The following is an 18,494-nucleotide window of genomic DNA, read 5'->3' as shown; positions in this document are numbered from 1 at the left end:
AATAACAATAATATCAAAATTATCAATCGGTCAGTGTTAAGTGTAAATCGCCTCCCTTTACTATCAAGTTAAAGACTTTTTAACAAGAAAAGAAGCCTCGAAGCTCTGTTTTGTCGTAAAGTACTTCGGGAGCGACTATGGCGCGAAAGTAATATGGGGAAAAACACGAAACGTAGTGGAATGTTTCCCTACCTCTCAGCGCTCGGCATGTTCAATGCAGACCCTTTTTTGCCTTTGCCATTGCTACTTGCCGGCTTGGTGTTTTCGTCGGTTACTTTGCCAAAATTTCACTTTTTATCTCCGTGTACATCATTCATGCTCGTTTTAAAGGTCATCATGTGCAAGGCTTGTGAGTCAAGTGCGTCACTCTTCTATGAAAAACTGTTTGCTAATACACAAGTAGAAATTGAAAATGTTTCACAAAGACTTATCAAGAAAATGTAACGTTCTATAATTTCCTGAAAACGTTCTGCATTTGATGACATAGACCGACGAATTACTAAAATGACTAAAATATAGTCAAATAATTCATTTTAAGACGAACGAAGTCTCTTTAATAAGAATCTCCGAGAAAAGTCTTTATAGAATAAAAAAGTGCTGGAAATGTTATATTGTTGTCACCTACGCGACCAAATGTGAAAAATCTCCAAACGAACAGGGGAAATTAAAGGTATTTATATCAATGAAACTATAATATCGAAGGTGATGGTCAACTCCACGCTAAATTAAACACAGCTCATGGGGAAGTTGCAAGTATGCAAATCGACTGTCATAGACAAAATTCAGACAATTCAGCTCTTGTTTTTCAGCATTTATCGTTTCAAAGTTATTATTGATGTACTTCATCAACCAGAATATAATACTCTAAAACACTGAAGGGAACATACAGCGGACTGGTGCACTGTTGTAAAAACACAGCAAAATTGCGGAGGAAAATGATATTTTTAAACTCTATTTCATTAAAATATACAACGTAAGACCCAGACATTTCAAAGAATAAAATGCAAATAAGCTTCTATAATCTAAGAAGTATGGCCTCAATGTATTCGATATGTGGTCTTAAATCTTGGAAATAAATGCAATATCAACATTGTATTTCTTAAACAGGTGACTACTCTTCGTTAGAGCTTTTTAGAGCCTTTAATTGAAAAGTAATTAGGATGAAAATTAATTAAGACATCACTGATAGATCCAGAATCGGATGTCCTCGGAGTATAGAAGGGTTTTAAGTTGATGCATCAGTTTAAGTTTTTCTTGCGTTGCTTGAACTACTAAGTTGTTAATATAATTAACGACGCCTTCTGAAGAGATGTTTTTTGTATTCTTGCTTTCTATCTCTTTTGAAGAAAGCGTAAACTATTGGGTTTATTCCGGAATTAATAACTTGTACAGGTACATTGTAATAAAAATCGTTACCACGTTTATGACCAGTTAAAAATAATAAACTACAATGCAAGAATATTCTGAAACACAATAGAAACACACACGTTACCAAAACCACCAATTTTTCGGCTGAATTGTTTCGAGTTTGAACTTTAACGACACGATGATTAAAATTCAATTGCTTAGCTAACGTGCGATCTCGAGAGTTCTGCTTGTAAACAACAAGAAACATGGATGCAAGAAAAAAGATTAAAATTACGCACAAGGTTATCTCGAAAAGCAAATACAAATAGCCGACGATAGTCACCGCAGGATAGAACGAATCGAGTCTAATCGAAAATAAAACAAAAGTAACAGTGAAAAGAAAAGGAATTCTCCAAGATGTAAAAACCACTTGAATGACTCGGCGGCGCTTCATAGAAGTCAAGTATTTAAGAGAGTGTCTCTGTAAGAGCGGTCCGGTCGATTTTGCTTGAGACACGGATTTCGCTCGTTTCTCGTGTGTTGTAAGACATTCATGTACCTATACTAAAACCACAATCAGTTTGATCGAATCTCTCTATTTTTCAGAGTTTTACGGAAATTAAATTTCACTCGAGCGAAGGCTTGTCGTGACACTTTTCAAGACTTTCATTTCATACAACTTTGGAGGACTATTTACAAAAAACTACGGAACTCAGCAAAAAACAAATAACACAGCCATGTATAATAACTCTATCTTATCTATCGAGGCGACTTTCGTAAACATCACGTGTCAATCAAGGAAACAGGAAGACTTGAATGACACCTTATCGTTTCGCCTAAATCACACACGCCAAAACCGATCAAATTCAAGGTAAATTTTTGAAAAAGTGAGGCGTTCTTAACTGATCCAACTAACATAGCTAGGAGGTAGGTGCCATAGAAAAGGTAACTACAGAAAAAACTTTGCGGTCCGACCTTTACGAGAACTTTATAACTCCGTGAACTTAACTAATTTTAGGCAATCTCCAAGTTTGGCCGCCATTTTGAGGGACTTGTCAACACTGATGAAGCGTAGCCGATATAAATCAAGCAGGTAGATCTAAAACCGTCAGAAATACATACGAAAGCAATTCAAATGAACTTTACTTTCAATTCAAGCGGCAAAATTTGAAATTGCTCGTTAAACTTACATCCCCATGCGACCATTTATTCCAACAATTCAAACACTACAACTTTCTGAATTCCCCTCGTCGATTCCACCGCAAGAAATAACCTGTGCCATCCAAGCTTCGACTCGAATGTGAAGTACGAATCAAATAACATAACTGCTTCATCTTTGCGGCAATATCACGCTGGTATTTTGATTTTCCGATCGGCAAGAACGGTGATCAAGAATCGATCGATTTGTTTACCTCATAAACGTGACCGCTGACCAGCTGCTGAGTGAAAAACAGTACGGTTCAGTGGCGAGGGGTGGGTGTGGGCAGATTATCAAAAGTTTTTTGGGAACATTCGAACGTATGCATTAAAGTATCATGATAAACATTAGGATTCCCAGTCTTAATGCGAAGGCATGCTTCGTGTCGCAGACAACTTTTATTTTACTTAATATTCTTTTTTATTTCAAATACATTTCGTTCCAAATAGGACTAGCATCAGTTCATAGATTTAAAAACAAATCTTTACCACGTAAATAAATGTGTTTAGATAATCGAGATAACCATTGAACCTCTTGTATCGCACCGGAAATAACGTGTCTTGTCTTTGCCCAACTCTATATGAGACTGCTCGAAGTCTGTATTCCGTTCAACCATTTCATAAGAGTGACGCGAGTCTTTCAATTGAGTGAGAAAGTCACAAACCCATTCTTTACCTCACGAGCGTAACTACTGACCACTCACGAATTACAATAGGCTTCTCCTTTGACGCGGAAATTGAAATCGTATCGAATATACAAAGTTATGGTGAGTTCCTTTAGATCTCCCGAACTTGTTTCGCGTTGGAAACAATTACAAGTACAGGAAGAAGTAGTTCGTTAGCGAGACGTTCATTATGTCTCAGGACTCCTTTTTGAATAGCAAAGATGGAAAAAACTTTGGTTCATCGTGTGGCTTAAGTGGTTTGGTAAGTAAAACATCATTTGATAAGCTGCCACCTGTCTAAAGAGGTTTTTAAGTGAAAATGAGCTAATCTTGGCAAAGATTGGCCTATTTCACCTCGCTCAGGAGGATAAACAAAAAAAATGTGGATTTGCTATAGGCATCGCCACACTCTGGGGAAGTTTTGGAGAAGTGCAAAGGTAACATGTCAGTATCCTGATCATGATGGTGTCAGGAAGCGTATCCAAGGCAGAGATATAATTACCTTGCATATGTCTCAGGACATTCAAAAGTTGTTTGGAGTTATTATTTCAGTTGAATCAGGTAGTCTTCAGTAACATTTTCTGTTATCTATTTTTGTCACGTGACATATCTGCTCGAAAAGAGAAGAAATTCTTTATTAGATGAAGGGTACTTAAGTACACATCACGTTGAAAAAGAATAGATCTATGTGTAAGTGCTTTTAATTACAGATGGAAATATGTACAATGTTGCTCGGTTGATAATCAATAATGTTTTTTTAGAAGATCAAATCACCTGACAACGCTATATACTTACTCATGCGTACGGTTCACAATTATTTGCGGTCAGTTTTCCTCAGTTTGTATGATTCTCGTTAACCAGTATGATTAAATTTGCAGACTAAAACACCCCTTATTTGATTAAGAATAATGAAAGTAAACAGTGCATGATGGTTGCTACTGGGCTTTACTTTACTTGAGAAATTTGCAATCGCTTACCTCAGCTCTCTGTGTCTCATGCCGTAAGAAGCACAAGAAAAAAGTTGATGATAGTGAGTCTTGGCTGAGACGAGAAGAATCAGAAAAGAATCTACGATCCCAAGAAACGCCACTTTTAAACACGAGGCAACTAAGGTAAATTGAATTAAGTTTTATTTGTTTTATTTAAAACTATCGTTCAGATTACGATACGCGAAAAACTCTCCCCACCGATTTTTTCTTACATTCTGTTAATCAAAAGTTTCAATAATTATAAAGGCTTTCTTGTTGATCGTCTTAATAGTAACAGTTTCCAGGATTCAAGGGGAGCAAAAGAGAGAACAATTTTCTGTGTAGCTAGGTAAGGCGACATGCCGGCTTTATACTTCTTCCGGCGTGATAACGATAATGATGACAACAATGGGCAAAAAGCACTGTCCGCTAATGATGACGATTATCATAGTTATTAACAAATCTCAGTTATAGTACTGAAAAAAATCTCAGGGGGTCCTTTGAACAATCCACTTAATCTCGCCAGAAGTCAAAGTTGCCTACACTCATTCTAAGGTTCGTGCGATTTTACGACGAATTTTCAATTCCGGTGTGTTGCATGCGCGACTTTTAATAGAAAAAACCTGCACGCGCCATAACTTAAAACAACGTGTCAGCGGAATGAATCAAATCTCTATATACATTCTTGGGAACAGAAAAATTACTTAGAGCAAACATTCTAAGTATAGTGTTCATTCCGTGCAATGGGGCATAAATAAAAGGTTCTGGTGGAAAAGGCACCTTATTTTATACCACAGATGACATGCAAAAAGGGTTATATGGGTACCCGGTTAAAAATATATTGATAACTCTATTAATTAATACCAGTTCCAATTTAAAGGAGAAAGTTATGAGAATAAAATAAAAGTTGTCTGTACCACGAAGCATGCCTTCACTGTTTATACTGATAGTCCTAGAGGTTTTTGAGCATGTATTCGAATATCTTATGACGATAAGCCCGCCACCCACCCCACCCCGCGCTATGCTGTTTTCACTTAGCGACTGGTCAGCGGTCACGTTTATGAGGTCGATCGGAAAATCAAAATACCAGCGTGATATTGCCGAGAAGATGAAGCAGTTATGTTACTTGATTCGTACTTCACATTCGAGTCGAAGCTTGGGTGTCACAGGTTATTTCTTGCGGTGGAATCGACGAGGGGAATTCGAACACTAGTTGTAGTGTTTGAATTGTTGAAAGAAATGGTCGCATGGGGATGGTAAGTTTAACGAACAATTTCAAATTTTGCCGCTTGAATCGAAAGTAAACTTCATTTGAATTGCTTTCGTATGTATTTCTGACGGTTTTAGATCTACCTGCTTGATTTATATCGGCTACGCTTCATGTTGACAAGTCAAGTTTAGTGGGGCGTCAGTAGTCCAGTGGTTAGTGCGCTGGACTCTGGGTCGAAGGGCCCGGGTTCAAGTCTTACCAGGGGCATGTCGCTGTATCCTTAAGCAAGATGCTTTACCCACTTTGCTTCGTCTCTCGGATAAGACGTAAAGCCGGAGGTCCCGTCTCACAACCCTTCTATGTTACAAATAAATTGTGGGACGTAAAAGAACGCACGCACTGTTCGCAAAGAGTAGGGCACGTATTGCCCGGTGTTGTGGTCTATCTCGATTTGTGCCGTCGTAGGTCTGGGTGGGTGAGGTGTGATCACAATGGACTGAAGCGGCTGCCAGAGGCGCCTTTAATATGCTGACGTCCGATCTCACCTCTCTGGTTCCTCCGCAATTCAGCCCTTGGCTGCAAGTGAGGAAATTGGCACCATTCATCTTTCTTTCTTTCTTTCTTTCTCCCTCAAAATGGCGGCCAAACTTGGAGATTGCCGAAAATTAGGTAAGTTCACGGAGTTATAAAGTTCTCGTGAAGGTCGGGCCGCAAAGTTTTTTTCTGTAGTTACCTTTTCTATGGCACCTACCTCCTAGCTATGTTAGTTGGATCAGTTAAGAACGCCTCACTTTTTCAAAAATTTACCTTGAATTTGATCGGTTTTGGCGTGTGTGATTTAGGCGAAGCGATAAGGTGTCATTCAAGTCTTCCTGTTTCCTTGATTCACACGTGATGTTTACGAAAGTCGCCTCGGTAGATAAGATAGAGTTATTATACATAGCTGTGGTATTTGTTTTTTGCTGAGTTCCGTAGTTTTTTGTAAATAGTCCTCCAAAGTTGTATGAAATTAAAGTCTTGAAAAGTGTCACGACAAGCCTTCGCTCGAGTGAAATTTAATTTCCGTAAAACTCTTAAAAATAAAGAGATCCGATCAAACTGATTGTGGTTTTAGTATAGGTACATGAATGTCTTACAACACACGAGAAACGAGCGAAATCCGACCGGACCGCTCTTACAGAGACACTCTCTAAAGAGCTAATGTCAGCATGCATCAAACAAACAGCGGCAAGTCACCCAAATTTTTTTTCCCTCATACTTTCATATTTTGTAGCCCAATATTTTCTAATAATTGTGGTGTAGTTTTTTTGTAAAAATTTATTTTAGTTTTCGAAAAATAACTTTTTTCGTTCGACCGCTCAAATATGCAAATTTTTACCGTGAATATTACTCGAGTTTTGTGACCTCATGTAACGAATGTACTAGACCTACGGTATTTCTGTGAACATAATCCTTTGTTTTATCATCTAAACTTAATCCCATGTCGTTATCGAAACTAGTAAAGAAATAGTTACTTTTTGGTGAATATTTTTGTCCGACATACTTTTCCCATGTCGAAAAGTAGCATCAAAACAAAGACAGTTTTAACAATGACCGATATGACACAATCTACTGAACTTCAAGCTTTTATAAGACAAAAAGATGGTTATAAAGTTAATGTAAAAATTTCCTTGTGTATTTGTGTTGTTCTATCTTGAGACGAACTCAAAGTCCGGCAAAATTTACTTGATAGCGACTATAAAATATACATGGTGCGCCTACTTGTCGCCACCGTTAACTGGCCTAAATCACTTTATAATAAAGTTCGGATATAACGCGCGCTGTCATTGGCTGAAAGAGCGTGCTCTATGAGAGTATAGAGCATAGAGCTGAGCTATAGCTGTCACGCCATCTGCCAATTGTACTATGTTCGACCTTTTCCGGGACTTCTTTTTAGCTTTATTCCGATAATTGAAAGTGAAATTTCGGAACTGAAGCGAGCCGGCAAATAGCAACAGAAGAACCAAACAAAGGTTTGTAAACATACCAGGCACCGTAATTTACGTAATTAAAACGTGAGCAGATACGAAAATCCTCAAAGGAAAAACAAAGTAGACAATCCGAGTTTTAAAGACTTTCACGCTCAGTTAGATTGCAAGCTCACGTACGGTAAAAAAAAAAATCAAACACAGCCAACACTCGTATAGTATATAAAGTTCAGTGTTCAAAAACAAAACAGAAAAAAACAGAAATGATGAAAAATATAATATAACCAAACTGGCATAATTGTTAAAATTCATACTAATCATGACGGTGTCTGGGCGAATATGATCATGCTGAAGTTCATCGCGGCTCGCTCATCATGGCGATCTCCAGTCATCACAGCAAAGCAAGCCTCAGAAACTACATCGGCCGCTCTTCGAGTGAAAAAATAAGAGCTTGCTCCGAATGGAAAGTCCCATCAGTCACTGCAGCCGAGTATTGCGGCGCTGTCATCCCGAGCGATCTTCATGTTCCGGTGAATTCGGCTGTCGTTCATTCAAAAACACTCGCCTTGAACAGTTTGTTTTCTACCTTGTCATGTGAAAAAACTCGCGTGTTTTTATGAGCCATAATTCGGCTGAAGTTCACTGAACATTTCACTTCAAGATCCTGTATTGAAAATTTAAAGATTCTGTATTAGAGACTTAAAAACTTCAAGAAAAAGTGTTAATTTCGACTTGCCGAACTATTTTGGTTTGTAAACTATCGTAGAATGCGAACTTTGATGGTTTGACACTTTTGACAGCTTTAGTCTTGTACAGCCAATCAGATTATTTGAACCATTCTAGCAGGGATTCTGATTGGCTTATTGAAGCGTGCTTTATGCGAGTATAGAGCAGGCTGACGATACTGTTGTTCGCTTTGGAAATAAAGTTTGTTTTGAAAATTTAAAGTAATGCTTGGGTAATTTGACGGATTCTTTATTATAAAACAAATAGAGAAGCCTTGACTGAGCTCTGTTCTGTTATAAAGCACTTAGGAAGCGGCTAGAGCACTCAAGAAGTGAGAAGAAACACGAGACGTAGTCGAGTGTTTCTCCCTACACTTCTTTCGTGTTAAAAAAAACCATTCAGGAATTACTGCATTCAGAAAACTAAAATATCCAGATCCATCAATGATTCCTTTGCCGGCTGAAGTCAAAGTATGGTAACAGCAGTCAATTTGATTGACAAGCTACATACTGATTTAGCTAACTGACCTGTTTTATAAGCGTCTCATCCTAAATGCTAACATGGAGATTTGCTATTTAGTTTAATCGTTCGCTGGTGGAACTTGTGGGTTTAGTTATCGAGAAGACCAAGTCGTTCCCATGCGTGATTGTTAAAAAGACATTTCAAGTCATCATTTCAAGCGGAATTGCAAGTTTTCAGATCCAGAAAATGAAGTTGATCTTGTTTTGTCGCGTGCCGGCATCTTCGAGACGCCAAAAGATATCGATCATTTTACAAATTGCCCCACTAACAGATCAAATCTCGGTGTTTGGTGGAATCGTGGTTCCAATAGCATATGTAGGGTGCCAAAAGAAATGTGCGGCCATGGTAAAGGTAGGGTTAAGTCGATTCCAAAAGCTGATAGGGGAATTGGCAAGCGTGTATCACAGATGTCTGGAAAATGTCTGTACTCAAGATGTCTGGAAAATTCGTACAATTTGGCTTCGGTAAGAAGGCTACTTACCACCGTGAGCAAAATTACGCGTGACGTCAGATTTAAGTTTCGATTGGGAATTGGTCAATAGGCTACCAAAAATTCAGACAGAGGCAGAGTTTTATGAACTAATATCTGAACACTTTGTTGGCTTTCCGCCGTCTGGGGGGACGCGTAATTATGCACACGGTGGTAAAGGGCCCTTCAGCACCAGCAACTAAACGTTGACAAGACATGTTTCTCTTCGCTTAAATCACATCAGAATTTGTCCTTGCTAAATGTCAAGTGCTGCGCGTATTAGCACCCCCGGGAGACCCCTATACATAAGAGAGCGGGGGTGCGCGCCTGGAATTTAAAAAACGACCGCTATAAAATTATAAAAGGTGCTTAAGTCTAAAAGTTTTTATTCCCAGAGCATCACGCTTTGCTCGCCTGTCTGAATACTAAAAATTTCAATAGCGTTGAAGCAACAACCCGCTTTTAACTGCTTCGCTGCCGCTGAAACAACGATTGGTGAAGAAAGCACATGTTTTAATATTTTCAATTCAACGTAAACAAAAGTCTTCATAAATGGTAAATTTTCACTTGTGTCAGTAACAATTATTGCGTGACTAGCTTATGATATAAATGAGGGAGGGGAAAACACAACGCAAAACCTGAGCTCCTGTCAAAAAGTAATACCCAGGCGTAATATAATAATCGAAACGGCTAATAAATTCATAAATAAACAAGGTAAGAGTGTTACGTTAGACTTTTTACAAATTGTAGTGATTTATTCCAGTTAACGGTGGCGACAAGTAGGCGCACCATGTACATTTCATAGTCGCTATCAAGCAAATTTTGCCGGACTTTGAGTTCGTCTCAAGATAGAACAACACAAATACACAAGGAAATTGTTACATTAACTTTTATAACCATCCTTATGTCTTATAAAAGCTTGAAGCTTAGTAGATTGTGTCATATCGGTCATTGTTAAAACTGTCTTTGTTTTGATGCTACTTTTCGACATGGGAAAAGTATGTCGAACAAAAATATTCACTAAAAAATAACTATTTCTTTGCCAGTTTCAATAACGACATGGGATTAAGCTTAGATGGTAAAACAAAGGATTATGTTCACAGAAATACCGTAGGTCTAGTACATTCGTTACCTGAGGTCACACAACTCGGGTAATATTCATGGGGAAAATTTGCATATTTGAGCGGTCGAACGAAAAAAGTCATTTCTCTAAAACTAAAATATATTTTCACAAAAAAACTACACCACAATTATTAGAACATATTGGGATACAAACTATGAAAGTAGGAGAGAAAACGAATTTTGGGCGACTTGCCACGATATTTCAAATTTGTTCGATGGATGCTGACATCCTCTCTTAAAAAGTTTCACTACGACAATGTAGCGTTCCAGTACTAAACTGAACAAGTTTGTTACTGAAGCACAAATAAAGAACACCCATACTCTCATTATAGCGGAGCTCGCAGCGTGCGAAGCGCACGCAGCGTAGCCTCATAATTATGCGAAATAGTAGTAACCCATCAAGCCGAAAAAATTTGGTTGTACGACAGTAAGACCGACCGTACAAGGTGCTACTTTTACCATACGCGGCCAACTGTACCACGGGCACTATCTTAGCCATTACGTAATGGAAGGGCGAGGGAGAAAGTAATGCATAGGTACGATTGCGTGCGTAACTTGGATACCCATTAGTGTGCGACAGGAGACGCCGTCGATAAAGTGCGCATACTCGGGCGTCGAGCTGCAGTGCGGCGTACCGCGGGCACACGGTTAGGCATTGAACGAGGGCTTGACGTGGGCTAGTAGATGTGAAGCCGCGTGAGCAAATAATTTGCCACCCGCGTTTTGAGCGGGAAATCAAACTAGTCAGAATGTAGTTGAATAGTAATTCTCAGTATTTTGCAATTTCTAATCAACTCGTAAGGCTACAATACCGGCAAAATTTAAGCTCTGTCAACCAGAGGAAATTGTCATAATTCAAGTTCCTAGAGAGAGAGTTTTAAGTGAAAATAGGCTGGATATAAAGAGACAGAGCGACAAAAGAAAGCAACAAGTAAACAGCGTAAAGCGAGCCCAGAAAATTGCGCAAGAGAGTTAGAAAGGACGCCAAAATAGGCAGAAGACGGCGAGAGGAACGCAAAAGAGAACAAGAAAGGGCATAAGTAAAAAGGCGAGTATCTCGCGAAGAGCAACGCGTGAAGGAAATGCAAAGTCGCTCCCGGAAAACAGACTGAAAAGAGGTCATCAACAAAGAGAAGCGAACTACAAAGGATCCACGCCGGGCTGGCGCGTGCCGTGAAGTGGAACTTTGTCGCCCGCTGTTGTTTGAGATTGTACAGCGGAAATGCGAATAAAAGTACAAAGCAGTTTTCAAAATGGCGGCTGAAAATAGCATTTTGAATGCTATTGTGGCTCTTCGTCCTTTACGTGATGAAGTCGATAATTTCTTTTTGTTTGAAGAAGAAGTAAAAACAGCTCTCACTTCAATTTTTGAAAAAAACCGTGTGGGCCAAAGCTCTTTGAAACGAGCTAAAATGTCACAAATTCCAGCGACAGCACTCCTGGAAGGAGAAGTGAAGATGTGGCTTAAGATGCTCCATAGGCGCCTCAGTCCAAGAATGAAGGCTCGAAGCGCTTGGACTGTAGAGTTTAAAAGGGCGATGTCCTCTGAAATATTCCCCTTAATTTTACAGATGGTTAAAAAGGCCCGTTCCGCTTATGGTGTTGTGCACAACGAAGAAAAACACACAGATATAATCTACTATAACAGAGAGAACAGACTGATTCGAGATTTTGCCCAGTTATCTGAGCTAAGCAGAGACTCAGTCCGAGAATTCCTTATTAAGCAGAGTAAAGGAACAAGAAAAGGAACTTCAAAAGTTTCCATAACTTCTGAAACGCCTTTCACCATCACATTTATTAAGAGGACACAGCAAGTGGTGGGTATTGTCTCAAGTCTCTATATGCACCATTGACTTGGTTTTCAGTTTCTAAGCCCTCTAGATAGTCTGGGTCAATTTCATGAACAGTCCCAATGTCAATCTTTTTTAACTGTTCTACAAGGTTACTATAAGTTAGAAGCTTTGGAACCTTACAGCCTTTACAAATTGAAATACTTGTTCTTTTCCCTGGTTTGCCTTCATTTGACTTCATTGAAAGCACCAGTCTTACACTTTTGTACTTTCATTTCCCCATTACACCACTTGCATAATATGTTGCAATACTTCGAACAATGTTGTCATCCGACTTTTCAAATTCTAACACACTCTTCTTATACTCTTTACAAACTATTCTATTGGTCAACTGCTTGTTCTTTGTCACATATTTTGTTAACTTATCTAACTTGCATCTCTTTTGCAGAGTGTCAAACATTCCCTCGAAACAGGCTGAGGAATGTTTATTTGAGCTCCCATGAATTTTGGCAGCAGCTTCAATGGTTTCATGCCTCCTTTTTCTTGCGGTCCTTGGTCCCAGTGTTGATTCTCCATTGACAAGTGCAGTAGGGCTTCTTGTTCGTGCCTGAGATACCTGTCCCTGTGACTAAAATATTGCTAAATTAGACACTGGGTAGTAACACAATTATTTAAATTAGATGTGGTTGGATGATAACAAAATAGATATTTAGCCAAATCTTACATTCAATATGTTGATGTTTACAATTTAGAGACACTGTCATTTATGACAGTCTTTACTGACCAAATGAACACAGGCACTCGCTCAGGTTTCTTGCATAGGTACCGGCATAGAAGCCTGACCATGGCTGTCATTCTGGCACTGGCTCTGTGTTAAGTGGTTAGTTCACCGAAATTGAACTTGCAAAATATTTTTTTTTATTTTTACAAAATTGAATATTTTTCTGTCCACATTATTAATAAAATTTGGCATAAAATTAAACCTCATCCAACCACTAATCAATGCAAACCTACAGACTTAGTTGGAGGTTGCATCCAGCAGTTTTTTGCTGCATACTTACTGGTACTGGTAAAACAACCACAATAAAGAATCAAGAGTATACTCACAGGAATATTTTCTAGTTCATTTGTTATGTCTTTGAAGTGTTCCCTGACTGTGGCCAACTGAAAGCAATTATTATACAAGTGATTTCATAAGCACTGATTGTTTAATTTCAAGTGTCATTTAGAGTTTAAACACATAAAAAGCTTTTACCCTGTCAAAATTGAAATTCAAGCCTCCCTACACATGGACCTCCACCACTTTCCTATAATCCTTTGTTACAATATTCTCTGATATTGAAAATAAAAATATTCCCAAAACATTAATACTGGACAAATTTATCTCACCTTTTCTTGGGCTCGCTGGACTTTTTTGTACTCTGCCGATAGCTTGCGATTTTCATCAACAGCTTTCTCCCTTGCAACCTTGCGAGCTTTCATGAATTGAGCCAAGTTAAAACGCGTGTTCTTTGTGTGCGGCATCCTAGAAATTAACTCATAAAAAACTAAGGAAAGAAGGCAAAATTAGGAAAACAAAAATCATAGAGCTTTTGTCAAGGCTTTGAAGTTTCGGTTCGTAGCACAAATTCTCGGATAAGTAGAGAAACTTAAAAAACTATCCTAGCCAAAAATACGATAGAAACGACAAATAAACCTTACCTCTTCTTCTACTATTTCCTCTAATGTCTCTTGCTAAGCGAACATCGAAGAAACCATGGCATATTTAGTATCAAAATGACGGGAAAACTGTGTACTTTCAGCACATTTGAGTTTTGGCGCCTTCGGACTAACTCCAGGACCGCTCGGAGGCAGTTTTCAACATGCGTTAACTCAGTTCCAGGCTTCTCTAAAAACCACACGGTCACAAACGCCATATTTGTGGACGCTGATTGTTCCGCTTCAGAGCGCTCACCAGCCCGGCGTGATCCCCGAAAGAAGAGGGGCTAAGTCGTGTCCTATCTGGGTATTCTCTTACGCTAAGACCCGGAAAAAACTCAAACTTTTTATTTTCTTTTTTACCAATCGTCTTTTGATACTAGCTTCAGTTTTTAATTCCACAGATCACGTTTCGGTTGAACATTGACTCTGGCATTTATCGCCTAAAAACCCTCACGCCGGTTCATCACTCGAATAATATTTCATAGCGTTCGTATTCTTCAAGTTATTTCTCGTTCTTTCATTTGAAAGTTTAATACAGTCGTGGTGTTATGGGAAAGGAAGTTACCTTACGTATTTTGTTTTGCCTAGAGAGTTTTCAAATGATGGCGAACGGCGAGCGCGAGTTTCTACTTTTTTTTCCCTTCAGTTAATTATCGTAGGATTTTCTCTATTCATTTGAAAAATTCGCGCTTTGTCGAGGATGTGTTGTTTTACCCTGAGATAGGGGTAATGGCCTTTCCCAAAATTGAAATAAAATGAGATTGAGTCAGCGATCTTCATGTTTACGTTAAGTCTGACGCGGTAATTTGATTTTGACGATGTTGTCATGTGAGAACCCGTCAAATATCTGAGAATCAAATTACGGACCGCACCTGTGTTGTGCAAACAAACTCACGGGTAAATTGGAGTTGGTTCAACAGCGAGATGAGTGAATTTAATTGTTTGGCTGTCGTACTTTCAGCGCTACTTTTTCATACTTTCTACCCGATTCGTCCAAACTTCAGAAAATGGTTTGTCTCACAAAACATAGAGCCACTTTCTCTTCGCTCAACATCTTGAGGCGTTATGATGAACATGTTTGCGATACGATATTTTTTTTCCTTCGGCTGGAAACTGAAGAATTAATCTCTGAAATTGGTAGTCATAACATTTTGCAAGAAGCGTCCGAACTGTGATCGTGCAATTAGACGGGGTTCTGGCAATTTGACGTCACAAGCGCGCTGGTACGCACATGGTTAGCGTAAATAATTGTTTTTTACAGTTTTCGAACTCAAGAGCAGTTTTTGAAAGTCTGTTTCTGTAACCTTCCTGGTTTTTTCTAACAAATCTTTAGGGAAATTTTGTCATCACATTAACAGTTTACAATTCGAGAATCATTTTTGTAACCTGCCTGGATATTCTATTTTGAAATAATTGAGTCACATCCTCGGGATTTCATTAGTAATTAAGAACGGCAAATCCGTATATATAGCACAAGTGAAGCACATTTTAAACTTTTATACGATTGTAGGAAACTATACTTAATTAACTCTCGATAAATAGACCTGACATAACTCGTTGATTATTATATTATTTTGTAGCCTCAAAAGCCCGGCTTGTGACTCTGGAGGTACTGAACTTGATATAGTTGATCTTTATGTTTTTGGCACTTACTATTTTAAAATTCATAAATGGCATTCCCTTTTCATCCTTGTAAGGAGATGTTGCACATGTCTTTAACTTAAATATGAATTATGAAGTCAACTTAGTTTCAATGAGTTTGAAACTTCATTCTACGTAAGAAAACTTTACTGGAGTATAATGTTATATTTATTTGCTGTCTCTCTGGCACATTTGATTATCTAATGTGTCTCAACCCTTTAACTCCCAAAATGTCATGAGTAATCCTCCTTACTGTCTGCCATACAATTTATGTGATGTTAGTTGGGAGAATTTGAAATTGGATCAACCAATAATCCCCTTATTGATATTTTTCTTAATTCTCGTTACTTGTCTGCTTTATATCATACTAATGATGTAAGGAGAAATTATGTGTAGGTCACCAGTGGGACTTGACCTTTTAACTCCCAAGATCTCACTTGTAATTCTCCTCACAGTCTGCCATACAGTTCTTGTGATGTTAGTTTGAAGGATTTAGAATTGGATCATCTTATAATCCCCTAACTGATATTTTTCTTTATTCTTGTGACTTGTCTGCTTGATATTGTTTTGATACTGTAAGGAGAAATTCTGTCTTGGTCACTCATGGGAGTTAAAGGGTTAAAATAGGGGATGTCATCATGTTGTAATGATTAAAATATTCTATGCTTTCAAATGTAACAAAAAAATGTGATGAGAATCTGATGATATGAAACACTTGTAATGGAAAAACCTGTTGCTGGTAGCTTATGTCTTTAATGCTTGAATTTTCATGGGAAATGCTTTTCTTTGAAAGTGGGGATACAGAAGTTTTAAAACTGATAGAAATAAGCTGTTTGCAAGTGATAAAAGGCAAATTGACAGTCAGGTTGACAATCAGGCTGCTTGACATGCTTCACTCATATATGTCAGTTATGTGTACCTACCATTGTAGAGGTGTCTTTAAAAAGGTTTTTTTTTTCTTTACACAAGGCAACCTCCATGGTGGAAGAGTAGAAGACCATAGAATGATGTTTATTTGGCATTTGTACTTACTGCAATCATATATTCAAGTAGTACTCTACCTGATTACTCGATGTCTTTTACCCTTTACACCCCAATGTCAGAATGCATGCTCTCTGTACTGTTTTATATATATTTCCTAATGTGCTGGCAAGGAGAATTTGTTTAACAATCAAGAGGTTCTTGAAGAAAGCTTAAACTTTAGGGTTTATTCCGGAGAAAATAACTTGTAGAGTTAATTTGTAATAAAAATCGTTACCCCATTTATCTTTGCTTATTGGAGCTTGGCATGTTTACAAACCTCTCATTTGCCTTTCCTATTGATACTTGCCGGGTCGCGGTATATTCGTCGGTAACTTGATCCGAAATTTCACTTTCTATGATTTCTCTATGTTATAATATACCTGAAAAAATTACACGCGTCTGATTGGCTGAAAACGAGTCCATTTTTCATGTAACACAAGTGCAATTTTGTTGTACTGAGAAATTTACTCGGGCTTATTAACACCAAATTGCACTCGAAATCATGTTGTTACCTATACTAAAAATATACACGAAAAATTTACTCACGTCTGATTGGCTGTCATGTAACACGTTGAAATGTTGACAGCGTGCAAGTTGTCAAAATTTCGTTTGCCTTGTCTTTAAGAGATTCCTTTTTCATGTATATTATTACTAAGAAACTACATGATTTCCCTTGCAATTTCTTTTAATGGAGCACTTCAAAATTTTCGAAGACTACAAATTCCACTCGCCGTACGGGCTCGTGAAATATTTGGTCTTTGAAAAATTTACTCGATTTTTAACACCAAATTTCACTTGAAATCATGTCAGTACTAATATGTGCTGTTACCTACAGGTTCTTCCGTGTCATTCTTGGCTAGGAGCTCGTTTCCACATTCGTCATATTTCGTTCGTGTGTTGTAACACATCCATAATCCGCCCGATCGAATCTATTTGCTTTCCCGATTTTTTTCAGAAGTCAAAGTGTACTTGAACGAACGCCCTTCAAGGCGATTTTCAAGACCCTAATCTGACATAACTTTGAGGACAATTAAGAAAAAAACTGAGAAACTAAGCTCAAAAGAGATACCACTGCCGTGCATATCATGTCTACCTAATCCATCGAGACGACTTTCAGAAACACCTAGTTTTAAACAAGTGGGAAGACTTGAATGAACCCTCATCGGTTCGATTCGGTGAGTAGATAGGTTGGGGGCGTTAGATGACAAAAATCAAAGGTGCTCATGATCATCTCTCACTCCATATCTTTACCTGGAAATATACTTATCTCTTTCATTCATAAAAATAACATTGCTCAAGTCGCCAGTTTTTAATAGTCTGAAAGTCGTCTACCATATCTTTGCGAAGTTGAGATACTAGCCCTGCAAATACAGCCCTGCTTTATGTGGTTGTTATGTCTCTTAAAACAATACACAATAAATAACACGTCATAAAAATATGTTTGTTTGTGACGTCGAGGTCAAGTGGTATCGAATGAATTCCACATTGTAGAAGTTGTTAAAGTCGATTCTTAGTAGAAAGTCGGCCCTGTGTGACTGATAACCTCTGCGAACAAGTTTACTAACAACTGAAAAAAAAAAATTAGAAAAACATTAGTGTTAATTTAAATCAAGTGGTTTTTCAGGATATAGTAAAGCGGTAACCGGTAAAACTTACCGCTCCTAGTATCTCTTCTTAGTGCCTAAAATTGCTTGGAAATCTTAAAAATGGACTGGTTTAATTGCTCTACCAGTCTGAAAATTTATTTTTCCTCTTCAGTTTAAATTAAGGAGTCACAAGTCACTCTATAATTTAATGTTCAACGGTAACAACTGACAAGAAGAACACTGTACTTCAATCCAATATGTATTAATACATAAGTTATTTACCTTGGGAAAAGTCGGAACAGAGTGTCATCCATCAATTCTCGCCGTCGGAATTTTAACAGTCTAATCTGCAGATTTAAAGAAACAGTCGCCGCTCCAGGCAGAACTGACGACATCCATGTTAATAAGATCGAAATGACCTCTTTCTTGGTCGCTAACTGGCTGAAAAAGACGCTGAATTTCTTTTTTTAGTTTGCAAGCTCTTTCCACGTGCAAGACTGATAACAAATTCATGAATTTTAATTTTTAAATAATTTGTGATTGAAATGAGTTTTCCGACT

General features: G+C 38.1%; 1 protein-coding gene and 1 long non-coding RNA gene across 2 annotated transcripts; one reads left to right on the top strand and one right to left on the bottom strand.

Annotated features, from left to right (window-relative positions):
* The first annotated feature begins 11,347 nt into the window (after positions 1–11,347).
* LOC149045889 (uncharacterized) lies at positions 11,348–13,091 on the top strand. The gene is made up of 2 exons (XM_089206650.1): positions 11,348–12,010; positions 12,432–13,091. The coding sequence occupies exons 1-2, from the start codon at positions 11,447–11,449 to the stop codon at positions 12,459–12,461; spliced, it is 594 nt and encodes a 197-aa protein (XP_089062776.1). The 5' UTR covers positions 11,348–11,446; the 3' UTR covers positions 12,462–13,091.
* LOC149045888 (uncharacterized) lies at positions 12,983–13,813 on the bottom strand. The gene is made up of 2 exons (XR_016186486.1): positions 13,373–13,813; positions 12,983–13,147 (listed from the first exon to the last, which is right to left on the bottom strand). It is a non-coding gene; the product is annotated as an uncharacterized LOC149045888 (long non-coding RNA).
* Positions 13,814–18,494: the final 4,681 nt, after the last annotated feature.

This window comes from Pocillopora damicornis, chromosome 5 (assembly GCF_964200805.1).
Source record: "Pocillopora damicornis chromosome 5, jaPocDami1.2, whole genome shotgun sequence".
In the NCBI taxonomy this organism is placed as follows: domain Eukaryota; kingdom Metazoa; phylum Cnidaria; class Anthozoa; order Scleractinia; family Pocilloporidae; genus Pocillopora; species Pocillopora damicornis.
The sequence above is the reverse complement of the archived record's forward strand: the minus strand, read 5'-3'. Positions and strand labels throughout refer to the sequence as shown.